Source organism: Heliangelus exortis, chromosome 2, assembly GCF_036169615.1.
Source record: "Heliangelus exortis chromosome 2, bHelExo1.hap1, whole genome shotgun sequence".
Taxonomy (NCBI): Eukaryota; Metazoa; Chordata; class Aves; order Apodiformes; family Trochilidae; genus Heliangelus; species Heliangelus exortis.
Window position 1 is genome coordinate 96,686,336 of NC_092423.1, and position 13,037 is coordinate 96,699,372.

General features: G+C 36.7%; 1 protein-coding gene across 1 annotated transcript in view; it reads right to left on the reverse strand.

The window, feature by feature from the left end:
* The window catches only part of LOC139793035 (cadherin-7), a 77,987-nt gene that overhangs the window by 62,882 nt on the left and 2,068 nt on the right, over positions 1-13,037 (reverse strand). Inside the window, exon 2 of the mRNA XM_071737082.1 lies at positions 5,644-6,033. Within this exon, the coding sequence (XP_071593183.1) occupies positions 5,644-5,853 (210 nt within the window). The 5' untranslated portion in view covers positions 5,854-6,033. The remainder of the gene's footprint in view (positions 1-5,643; positions 6,034-13,037) is intronic.

The following is a 13,037-nucleotide window of genomic DNA, read 5'->3' on the forward strand; positions in this document are numbered from 1 at the left end:
TCATAACACAGAACAACAAAGAGTTCCTGAGATGGATAAATATCAGAAATTCAGCAGCTTTGCTTTTTCACTTTCATAAATGGCCTTTTGGGAGTGTAAAAAAACAATACTGTTTCAAAGATTATGCTAGAAGTAAAGATAACAAATAGAAAAGAAGCAAAAAAATATAACAAAGGGGAAGTTTCCCTCTGAATTATTTTGTCATCTTTTTCTTTGACAAAGACAGATGAAGAATAGCTGGTTTGGGTTGCATTTGGGGTTGGTTTTTTTTTTTTCCCCAAAAGATCTTAGGGGGAGGGATGAAAAGAAAAAAAAAAATCTGTGCAGAAATGTAGCTACACTCAGTGAAGATCTAATTGAAGACCAGAAATGAACCTTTATCTTGAATGGGATGCTTGGAGGGACAAGATCCCAAGCTGAGGCTGGGCAGAGAGCACCATTCCCTGTGTGCCACCTCCAGAGACAGTTGGAAGAACAGAGCCCTCCAGGGAATTGCACCTGACCCACATCCCACTCAGTTATCTGCAAATGAGCAACCACTTTTACCTACATTTAGTCTTTGTAATTTCACCCCATCTCCTTGACGTTTCCTAAGGTGTCAGCAAAACTGCTCTAGTGTAGATTCCAGAGAGATGAAAAGCTATTTGTTCTAATTTCTATTTAGAGATGTTCAGCTCTTTTATCACAGATGAGGTTCTTTCAGTTTCTCTGCAGCTGACATTTCCACGTAGGGGTCTCATTTTGTATGAGTGGACAGCATTTCCACAGTACTCACTACCTTAAAATATTTAAGTGAAGCCAGTTATTATCCAAGACAGACAAAAATCATCAGCCACATATGAAAATGTCAGGCTATGATCTAGAAAAACACCCCTACTTTTGACTATGTGTGTATGGCTTGATATAAGATCAGGCCAAAGGTAAATACCGTATGTGGATAATTCTGTCACTCTATTGACACATTCACCAACACTTTTGAAAAACAAACAAAAAAACCCCGAAGAAAACCTGTGTACTCCCTTATTCAGCTTCTTTAGTCCAAACTGATTAGTCCAGAAAAAGCAGCCCACTACCTGCATAGACTTCTTGTTATTTTGCTGCTTAAGTATTCCTCTCCCCACTCTGCCTTGGCACAAACCTGTAAATTCTCTTAAAAATGCACCAATATTCTGGGCATTTTTAAAGTTTACTGCAGTTATTTTTTTGTTATGCTTCATTGATTCTATACACCTGCAGAAAATAATGACACAAATATTAACTTCTATGCACTTAGGTCTGTGTTTGAAAATTGAACCCAATAAGACTTTTTATCTTAAAATGAAGAAAAATGAAGACAGAGGTAAAACAGAATTGGAAGGTAATTACTGAAATCTTGAACAAACTACATACTCTTAGTCTACTCATTTAACCTCTTTTTCTTGAGTTTACCATCTAGCAAATACAGGTTATCATTTGTGTTTTCCTTTCCTGTATTTAGAAAAAACAACTACATGAAGGGGCCTTACAAGTTTCAAGTGTTATTTTTGAGAAGCACCAGTGAGCCTCTAAAAGTTAAATATTGTCTTCTTGGGCTTAGGTTTAATCAAGCATATGTCTTTTTATCTTCTCTTTTCAGTCGTTTATATCCTAGTGAGGTTTCAGGGAAAAAAAAAAAGAGGTTGAATTTAGCAAAGAGCTTGAAACTGTTTCTGTCTTTAACTATACCTAAATTTAGAGTCATTGGCAAAGGAGCTTTGGTTTGGCTCCAAAAGGAAACAGTGAAGCCAGCCATCAATCAGCATCTTACATGAAGTTCACAGCCTTATTTCAATTTTTCAATTCAGGTTTATTTTTGGCTTGGTTTGGTAGTTTTTATTGTTTTGTTTTTTGGGGTTTTTTTAAGAAAAATGACAGGATTGCTGACTGAGACTTTGTATCATAATAACACTTCTGAGGAAACTGACACTGTTGAAGCAGAACAAGTAAAATGAAATCTAAAAAAAAAAAACAACCCCACAACCAAAGAACCAAAAACTAAAAAAAAAACCCACCCTGGATGTCTGATAAAAAAAAAAAAAAAAAAAAAAAAAAAAAAGTCAAAATTTTAAGGTACTGCTTTAACTGCACCCTTTTTTGCCAATATGTGCCCATATATATTTTAATTACAGCTTGTATAAAGCTTTTCAAATATTCAATATAATAGCATGACATTTTTCCCAATTTTAAGTGTTTATGCACTGAATCATTTAAACCTGATCTGTACTATTATTTTTATGCTCAAAGAGATTCCATTAAAGAAATTTATTTGGAATTTACAGAGCCAGACATTTCACAAAAGACACTACCAAGCAATAGTAAACATTTTCTAGGAAACAGAAGCCACCTATGCTTCTAGCTAATATAACATCATAGTTAACTGCCTCATCACCTACACAACATGTCTGGAAGATAACAGTGCCTATCCAAACAGGTAAGTGGGCTAAATGGTTAAATGCTTCAGACCTTTGAGTGAACATAACATATGCTGTGCTGACAGACAGAAAGAAATTGTATATGGCTCAGTCCACAATCTGATTACATGTTAAGCACCTCCCAAGAGGCACTCAGAATTACTCAGGATTGAATCCAAGATGATTAAAATTCATGCTATGAAAAGATCTACATTAAAAAAAAAAAGAAACAAAAGAACAGACAAAAAAACCCAAAACCTCAGTCACCTCTGACTCCTATTAGTGTAAAACTAATATAACTCCTGCAGAGGTTTCTCCAGAGTGACACGAGAAACAGACCATTGCCATCTTAAGAAAATAAATATATATTTTTTTAAAAAGACAACAACAACAAAAATATATAAATTAATGGATGTCAAGGGTTCAAGAAGGAAGGCTTCAATATATCTCATTTACAGATCTGAGGTCTTGTAAAACAAAGGTGAAAATATTAAAAAATTATTTTAAGCGAAAGACTCGTCTTACTTAAGTGAATAGAAACACTGTTATATTATTTAAAAGAATATTTTTTTACCCTGAATGATCATGTAATTAAAATGTCAGAATGCACACACCCAGGAGGACAGATTTAATGCAGAACATGGAATTAACATTGTTATTTCATGACTCTTGAACAATTTGCCATGTAACCCTAACATTCTCTGAATGCTGCCTTCCAAATAAGCATTGCCTAGGGCGTTGTAAAATTGAATACTGGCAAGGAAAAAATATTCCCTATTGAAGCTCCATTTGCCTGAGTGTTTCTGAAGCATTTTTATCTCACAGCCCTTTAAAATCTGGAAGAACCTTCCTTGTTCCTGGATGTGCAGTTAGATTGGCACCCTGCAAAGCATCCTGTACATAAGGCAGTGCAGGACTGACCTCCCCAGGAGCAGAGCACTCTGCAGAATGTGAGGCAGAGTCTGGTTGCTGCTTCCACTTCACTTGATGAGAGAGCTCTGATAGCTCTTTTCTTGCTGTAGCTGCCTCACTAAGAGGGAAACAAGCAAACAAACAAACAAAAAAAATCCAAACCAACATCTTTCCTATCCAAATCTCCATCTTCTCAGTCCCTATCTAGCTGCAAAGGGTTTGAAACAAGAACAGCAATATTTTTAAGGGGAGTAGATGGGGAGGAAATTGACTGCTGCTCACTTCAGAATGGTGCTACATACAATATACTAACGTACAGAAAGAAAATCACTGCTTCACCTCTTTGCTCCCCTGCATGGGAATGCAGCTTCGGTCATGATTGCACCCTAGGAACCACACAGTAAAAAGCCTCTCTGGTGAGAAGGTTAGGAACTGGGCATGACTTATCTTACAAGATGCTCAGCAAGGGTTCTGTTTCAGGAAAATGGGCTTCTTTTTGCAAGTGCAAATTTTTTGTCGTCTTTTCCTACAAAATGAATTGCTGGTACAAATGTGAGTTCTTGAGCCAACAATTCATACTACTGATACAAAAGTAGGCTGGGCACAGGCTGTTTCAGAAAAAAAGGTTTGCTTTTCAGAATGTATCTGCTTAGGAGTGCTAGGACTCCTGTAAAGGACAGGAAAGAGCAGACTCAAGATAAAAATAACCACATACATGCAAATACCATGCACTCTAGTGCTACCACAGCATCTTTGGCCATGATTTAGCAATTGAATGAATATGAGAATTGCTACAGATGAAAAGAAGTCTTCAGCTAAGTATTTAAAGACATTTCTTTTCCAGGAGAGAAATGTTAATTAATCCACACTTCCCTTTTTATCACTGGGCAAGAGTGCCAAATATGACATTTTCCAGAGGCATGAGAGAAGCTCCAACCTGAAAACGAATTTGCCTAAAATACAAAACTTACAAAGCCAAGCAGCAGCTGCCTGGCATCAGACTGAAAACTGCTACATAACCTAAAGCTTAAGAAAAACTTTCAGGATTGCTGTAATAAAAGATGATATTTCTCTTTCTAGCACATCTTTCTTAAGGGTTCAATAATGCAAAGTAACAGCCCCAAATCAGAAAAGCATGTAGACACAACTATAGCTGTAATAATGAAAGCAGCTCCCCATTTAACTTGATTATTCAGCTGGCATGATTAAATCCTAAGTGCTTAACTGTGTTAACACAAACATCGAGGTTTTTGTCTCAGTAGGATGGATTAAGTAAGCTGAAATTCATTGCACTCATATATTTGAAGCGGTAGATTTCAGATTACTTCATCTTCTTTTCTGTAAGCATGCTGTTTTGCCAAAAGCTGTCACTCCCTTGTTTTCTCTGCATTTGCTACACAGTAATGAGAAACTCAATTGAAATTGATATTACCTAGAAAAAATGAGGTTTTCCTTCAATAAGATGATCACGCATAAATGCTACAGAGAAACTAGAGACATTTTTTTTTTGTTTGGGGTTTGGTTTGTGTGGTTTTTTTCCTTCCTAAGTGCTGAAGCAAGTGTATTACCCACCAGCACAAGGCAGTGAACAAACTAAGGCCCAGATTCACAGCTGTGCTCAGCATGCTACACGTGCAGCAACGGGCATGTAAAAAGAGCCCTGATGGGATGTCCTGATGCAAGGGACTGTTCTTCACTGGCCGGGTGCCATCAGAGGGAAGGTAAAGCCACAAGGCTGCAGAATGCACGGAGGGCAGCAAAGCCCCCAAGGTGCCAATCTGCCAGGCAGGCAACGTCAAAGCAAAGCAATAACGCAGATATGCCCTCCTTTTTACTTGTCACACCTCCAAATGGCTGATTCTTTCTCTCTTGCCTTCAGTAGTGTTAATCTATACAAAGTAAACAACATAACATAGAACTTCTATTTTCGGGGACTAGCTGGCAGCTCTTATAAAAGAATATTCACCATTATGCTTCTATTCCTATTTAAAAAAAATACACCTAATATTAGTAATAAAATAATGACTTTGTATCGATGGTGGCAAAGGATTTTCATATTTATACTCCTTTAAAGAAGCATAGCTAACACGTAGAGATCTTAAACCTAATTGCAACAGGCATCAGGAATATAATGTGGTTTTGTTTTGAAGTGTGAAACATTTTTCTATTTCAAACTACAAAAGTTTGTCCCATCCTGGCTTAAATCACCCATGCTGATGAAATCACCATTTTCAGGTTGCACCATATAAACAAGTCAAAAAGCAAGCAACTGCACTCTCCAAAGTTTGTTTAAATCCCCTACCTTTCCTACATAGAGTGGGTCTGTACCCATGTATTCTTCCAGCACAAAGAATTGATTCCACACCCAGCTGCGTTTGGTTCTCGTCCTCCCTGATTGAAAGTAAGGCTTTGACCGGGACCTTGAGAGCTCTGCTTGATTCATCCCAGAAAGACACAGAAAAAGAGCTAGTATCTGCAGAAAATGGCAGAACTCCACTTTGCCCAACTTCATTTTGGTTTGTTTTTTTTTTCTCCCCGTGAAAGAAAAAACCTTGACGAGCTGGGGTACAATCCCAGTTGTCTCAGTAGTGCTAGCAGAGTGGCAGCTGGGATTCCAGAGAGAATTTGTGGTCAACTGGAAGAAGTCACTACTGCTGAACAGCCTTCACCAAGGAAATGGTATAACAGGTACCTGTACAGGAAAAAGACAAGAACTGTTGTCAGAACTTTTTTTCATTTAAAAATTACAAATTCTTTGCAGCTTTTACATCATGCATCAAAAATTTCTACTTAGTACTTTCCTCATCATTGGCACAGTTGAGTTTACATATTAAGACTCAGAATGTTTAGAGTGCATTCTTTGAGTGGCATTACTACTGCTGATGCATCTGTATTTACAGCTATACAATAATTTTCTCATGATTGTTCTCTTAATAAAACATTTTTTGCTGATTTTTTTCTTTTTTAAGTAATCAAAACAAGTGTAGTTATTTACTTATTTGGTTTGATTTTTCCTTTTCTGTCTGCTATAGTCTACTTTACTTGTCATTACTGTGACAATTACAAACCAGCTACAGGCAAAAAGTTGTATTAACATCAAGGAAATATGCTACCTTAACTCTCTTCCATATAACTAAGATATTTAAAAATAAACTAAGAGTATAAGATGGATCAGAACAACTTAATTGATTCTTAGTCACATTACACCAGATGCTATGATTTGTTCTGATCTGAATCTGACCCACTAAAAAGCCTTGAGTCTCCTCAACTCATTTTTAATATATTCTGGAAGCAAGTATCATGTATGTCAAGAAGCACGTTAGATTAGTCTACATACTTATGCACAAATATGTTGAGAAAGATCAGATGATAATGTAATTTTGTGTTTTCATTGAAACCTTGATTTAACAACAAATGATTTTCCACCACTAATACATATAATTTTATCTTTTTGTGCATCTTCTCTGTTTTTATTTCAACATCTTAATGATTTAATAACTGTTAGAATCCATTTTAAAAATTACTAAAAAGCTCCAGCTTTCAATACTTATCAAGTCTTTTTTCTGTCTTTTACAATTGTGAGCTTCTTCTGACCAAGTAAAAACATAAACTTAGTACAATGTTTTCAAAAGTGCAAGTTCTGTCAGTCAGGATCAAACATAGCTTTGCTTTTCAAGGGAATCACCTGCATTAACCCCAGGTAAGCAGTGCTCTCTCTGAAATAGGCCTTGTCTGAGTGAGCAATGTGACAGACAAGAAGTATTTAAGAACTGCCAAAAAAAAGGTGAAAATGAGGATGAAGTTAAAACATATAACAAGGCATTCATTTGGAGTGATCTGCTGCTACTTAGGAAGCCATGGAAGAAAGAAGATTTCATCCTTTCTACATTTAATTATTCTAAAAAGACTAGACATTAAATCACATACATATTAAATGCTCTAGATAGATTAACACTATATCCCTACCCACTACTATTAAAACTGAATGAAATGTGATCTCTGCTATCTGTTTTCAGTATGTCAGGCTCTTCCAAATGCAGAATGCCTATGCATCAAGCTGGCAAAGGTACCTAGAGGGCAGAAACATGAAACAAATAAAAAGCTCCTCTGATTACAGACTGTATTTAAAGCCTTTTTATAGTAATCCCTTCTGTGGTACCGCCCTGCACCAGAAAGGCTTTACTTAGAGACTGGTGGGATAAACCACAAACCCACTGAGCGTGTTAGCTAAGCAGCAGCAATTTGAAAGCTTCCATATGTGAAAATCCAGTGTCTCCCTACAGGCAAGATGAAGAGAATAGGCAATGTCTTACCTAAAGACCTTAATTTTCAAAACATGACGCTCTGTTATAAAAGACATCTCTCCAACAAGGACCAAGGTTCTTTTTGTGGCAGGATTAACACACAGGTGTGACCCTTGCCACTAGAGAACACTTTAAAATGACTAATCCAAAGTACTCACAGCTCAGTTTTGATCTGGCCCTTTGGATAAATCATGGCCATATGACATAGAAATTACACAGAGGGCTGCCATGGTGTTAAGGCAAGTAGCTGTGCTTTCTCAGGGACGAGTTCACTTCCTACCACTCAGTTCAAAATAAAATAAGCTTTGTTTGTAGAACGGACTGTTTAGTCACCCTTTAATTTCCCTCTGTGTGTCTAAGTTATGTCAGGTTAAAGACGTCTGATATTGATAAACTGTCAGGTTATTTCAAAGTGGCAGCAGATAGCTATTTAACAGAGATAAAAATATGGAATGGATTTTCTTAAGAAATGTCAGTAAAACATTTACAGTATGTTAGAGGCTTTCCACTAAGCAGTTTGAAATGTCTTGTTCTTGCTCTGAACAGACTATTTCAAACCTCGAATTGCTCTAACCTTTATCTCTAACAGTGTTCTCTTTTATCCTTTCTTTTTACACCTGTGGGAAAGTATGAAAGCCACCATATGGAGTGCCATGGTCCTCAGCCACACACCACAGTCCAGAACTGAAAAATGCACCCAAAATACCAAGTGAAAAATAGTCCATATGCTAGACAGCACAATCTGATGAAAAGCAGAATACTCACACCTCCTGGAAAAAACATTGTTGTCATTTACTCATTCTCAAATATTTTCACCACACTGTCTCCAGGATTCCAATCATTTTTATTCAGCTGTGTGGCAGCACTCTCTGCTCTGAAACACTCTCTCCTCCATTCCTCCCCTTCTTTAGGATAAGCCTTCCTATTTCTTTAACAGTCCTTTTTTTATTGATTTTTTTTTTAGGTTTTTATTTATAGTTCTTGCAGCACATTGCCTTTTGAGTGTGATACTTCCCAAAGCATAAGTTAAAAATGTGTGGTAGTCTAAAAATCTTTTTTGGGGGGGAATAATTATTTAACATATTGCACTGCATTACCTTTCTTACTGACATGGATATTCGCATCTTTATGGATTTTCTGATAAAAACATTGCAAAAATATTATATTTCTGTCCAAACATAACTAGCACTTCAACTACACCTCTTCCATGAAGTCTGTAAGTATGAAGTCTTACAAGTCCACATAAGCAACATCACAACATTCAAAAAACTGAGAACTAAAAGGTGCTGGTGTGGGTTTTTTTCCTTCGTCAAGGCTTAACTTCAGCATTCAGGGTTGCAGTTGCAGCAGTGGATATGACTAACACTGACAGCAATAGAGGGAATGCAGCACTCTGATTCCAGTGCCTTCTCTGTCATCTGCGTTCACAGGCTTGAGCGTGAAGTGAAGGCAAAACTGACCTGCAACCATTTTGGATTTTGTGTTTAAAGATGCCCTTCTACAAAATGTTATCACTTTCTGCACAAACAGGACTCAGAGTACACAGAACTGAGAAATATTTGTACGTGTAGTTTGTGGGGCAAAATGCAATTATGTGTTTTCTTTCATGCTTTGCCTACATAAAAAGTAGTTTAGGCTTTAAAAATAAAATTGATTTGTCTGCTGGTATATTTAAAGCACTAGGCATTCACCTTTCACATCTAAGCTTATTGTCCCTAATTTTTTTTGGTATAAAGTCCTGGCAATCACAAATACAAAGATATATATATAAAAATGGCTGTAATTCAAAGAGTTATTCAAAGTCAAAAAGTTATGTGATCTGGACTGTGGACATAGTTCATCTTAGTACATCATAGTATATCATAGTACATCTCGCCAGAACAGTAAAATGCTGCCTATCTGAATGACTATAAGAACCCCCCAAAAATATCCCCTAAATATCTATTCTTTCATGTTTGTTTTCTTAAATATCTGGTTGACATTTGAAAAGATAGCAACCTCTTTATTCAATATATACCATAAAACTTTTTTTTTCTCCCATCTGCTGTATAGAAAATGAACTATATTTAAACACAGACTAGTAGCAGAAGTTTTCTGGTGAACACAGCTAATCTTAAAAATGTTACTACTCTAGTTCACTGTAACAATCTGCTAGTGTCAAAAAGACACTACTGTGTGCTGTCTCTGAAGGGCAATCTTGATTTGCTGAAAACATTCCAATCATGAATAAGATTCTCAGCTTTAAGGAATAGTTCCCCTCACTGCAAGCAATTAAGACTAATTTACACCCACTGAAAATCTCTCTGAATATTTTGCTTCTCTCCATGATTTCTAAAACAACGCATCAAGACTAGTTTTGCTGTGTACCAGTATACATGAGCAAAATATCTCTGTAGTATCTTAGATATCTTCATGGAAGCCCTCTTTACCCATCCCCGAGTTTTCTCCAACCTTGTAAAGCCTTTTGCTGGTGACTCTTAAGATCGTACCACCTTTCAGCCAACGTGCAAATTCCTGAAGACTTCTACTCATACAGTGTCACAGTGCCAGCTCAGTCTCTGACCTGTGCATAATTTCCCTTTTAAACTCTTCAACACAACAGGGAATTTTCTTCTTCAACATATATTGTCCTGAAGTCTTTCCAATGTGCAAAGTTCTTCTGGAAGAAGTGGAAATCCAAAACATTTGCCATTAATAAACTCCACCACACTGGATAACATTTCTCTATTTTGAAATCTTACTATTTGAGAGCTCAAGTCATCCACTGAAGAGGTAACTGAAAAGTTTTCTGCTTCTACTGCTTTCCTTCCCCCTCATCCACCCCATCAATCTCTCATCAGATTCCTTCCATTTTTTGATACCAGCGCAAAATTTACAGCTTAAACCTGGGCCACACTGTCTCTGAAAGTGCAGCACAAACACCTTGCTTTTGCTTGGTCAATGCTACACAACTATTCCAGGCTTGGGGTTTTGTTGTTGATTGGTTCTTGGTTTTGTTTTGGTTTGTTTTTTTCTCTACTTAAGTCATTCAATAAAGTAAAACCCTGGGTGCTGATGCGATTCTTCAGTTGACTATTGCCACTAGATCATGAACCATGATCCTTAAACACAGTGATATCAGCTGATGAGCCCCTTGACAACTGAACTACTCTCACTAAAATATTTTTGTTTCTACATTCAGTTTTACACTGCCCATTGGAAAGGGTGTCACTTTCTGTGGCAGAGAAAATTCCCTTTTTTGTTTTTCGGTTCTTTAAGCCTGCAGCTCCTCTATGTCACACAACCTAAAGATCACAGGAGACTCCTTCACAGCCACAGGAACTCTGTGATCCTCGAGACAAAGGGTTTAGAGAAGATAACATGTCTAATTATGGTGTATATTGCAATGTCTGGTTATCACTTTCAAGGAGGGTACCTTGGAGCAAGTGAGGTGGGGATTCTTCCATGCAGTGAAGCTCTCTGCCAGTCAAGGCAGTACAGTGACAGGAGGAAAGCTATTAACTCCCTGTGCCAGATGACATTACAACTACAGACCACAACCTCCTGCCGCTAACTGGCCTAAATATTCACATGGGAGATCTGTAACTGTAGAGCACATCCTGCAGTCTGCATCTGGTTATCAAGAAAAAACTATCACTGCTCCAAACATATGGTGCTGTTACGCTAAATGGGCTCCAATACCCTCTGACTCAGGTGAAAAAACCTGATGAGACAACAGAAAAAACTAGCCACACTTCAGTAAATGATATGGCTTCAAAAAATGCATAAATAAAGCCAGGCAACATCTTTTGGTCTTTCATACCTCTCTGCAGCTGGCTGTAAGATTGTAGGTAACCAGAATGCCAAATTTTTTGGTTTTTGGTAGGTTTCTTTTTTTCCCCAAGACAAAATAACAGAAGAAATGTATTACTTTAGTATCACTTTTTCCATATGAAAGTGCTTTGTTGGTTTTTCACCTTGCTATGGTACATTTTATAGATCTAAGTAGCTGGAAAGGATTATGCTAATTTGATCAGTTATTGAAAAGAAAAGCTAGTAGTATTTATATATCCATGACCAATCAAGTCAAGTATTTAAATTTCCACAAGCTCAATTTCTGCAGCCTCATTTAAGCTGGAGAACTTCACAAAATACCAAGGGATGACTTCCTTGCAGAACCACTGAATTCCCAGAGGAGGCACTCCTGTATTACTTCTTAAAAATAAGCTTCATTTTACAGGAAGAAGAGAAGTAACCATCATCTATTTTATGCATCCTTCCTCAGCTAGAATTTAGTGATCTTTATTGCTACAAGGAAAGAGTATCCAGTAGTAGGATGGAAGCGTACTTTAAAAAAAAAAATAAAATAAAGTGTGCATGATAATCTAAAGGAGACTGAATGGCTCAATAAAGGCCTTCATTTAAGAACTGCTGAACACATCAGATATTGAAGCCTACAGCAAAAAACATACATAGAAACTTACTAGACAACCATTCACTAGATCTGACTTTCAAGCAGTATATTCACCTGGAAACCAACTGAAGTTTAAAATGTTTTCTATTTTCACTGCTTACTGGAGTCAATTTGTGAGTTGAATACTTTTGAGAAAAGGCTTAGCCAGGTTTGTATCAAACTAAGACTTAGAGTAGAACAACCTAAGGTTTTGCATTAATAACAATTTTCAGTCAAGTCTCTGACTGCTGAACATAGACAAATATGAACACAACCTGCACACGCACACAGTTATACACGAAAAAGGCTAAAAGCTACATGGATTCAATATCAATTTTTCTCATCAGATAATGCCAGACAATCTGCAATTATACAAATGCTTTAAAATTACCCTTCTATGTGGAAAGATAAAAATGTTTGTTATTAAATCAATAGTAAATAATCTAGAGTGCTTTGCTATTAAATCAATAAAAGTAGAATTAAGAGAGTTGTGAGGCTGTCATCTGACTCTTAACACAGTTCTAATGACCTACATCAGCCTTTAATTACAGTAAAGTCTCTTGTTATAAGGATGAAATGCCCTCTGATTAAAACTGCAATCTTTAATGGCTTTTGCAAGAAAATACTTTACATTACTGACATTTGTATTTTTATTCACATTAACGGTCACACACTTCTAACATGCAGTGGTAGCACAGATTATTACCTTTGACATTTTCCTAATACTGTTTTTTAATCTATATTAATTCTGCAAACCCAAGATATTTCACATACTTAAAATGAGAAGTTGTCACAGTTAGCTTTTAGATCCTTTGCTTTTCTTCTGTTGCTGTGGATTTTATAGCATTTGTTTTTTAAATCTTACTTATCCTTTCATCATGTCCCCAAAAAAGAAGTGTGTCTGGATTAGTTATAGGCTGGAGAGCTAGAAATGTGTGTACAAGGACTTTAAAGAGGATG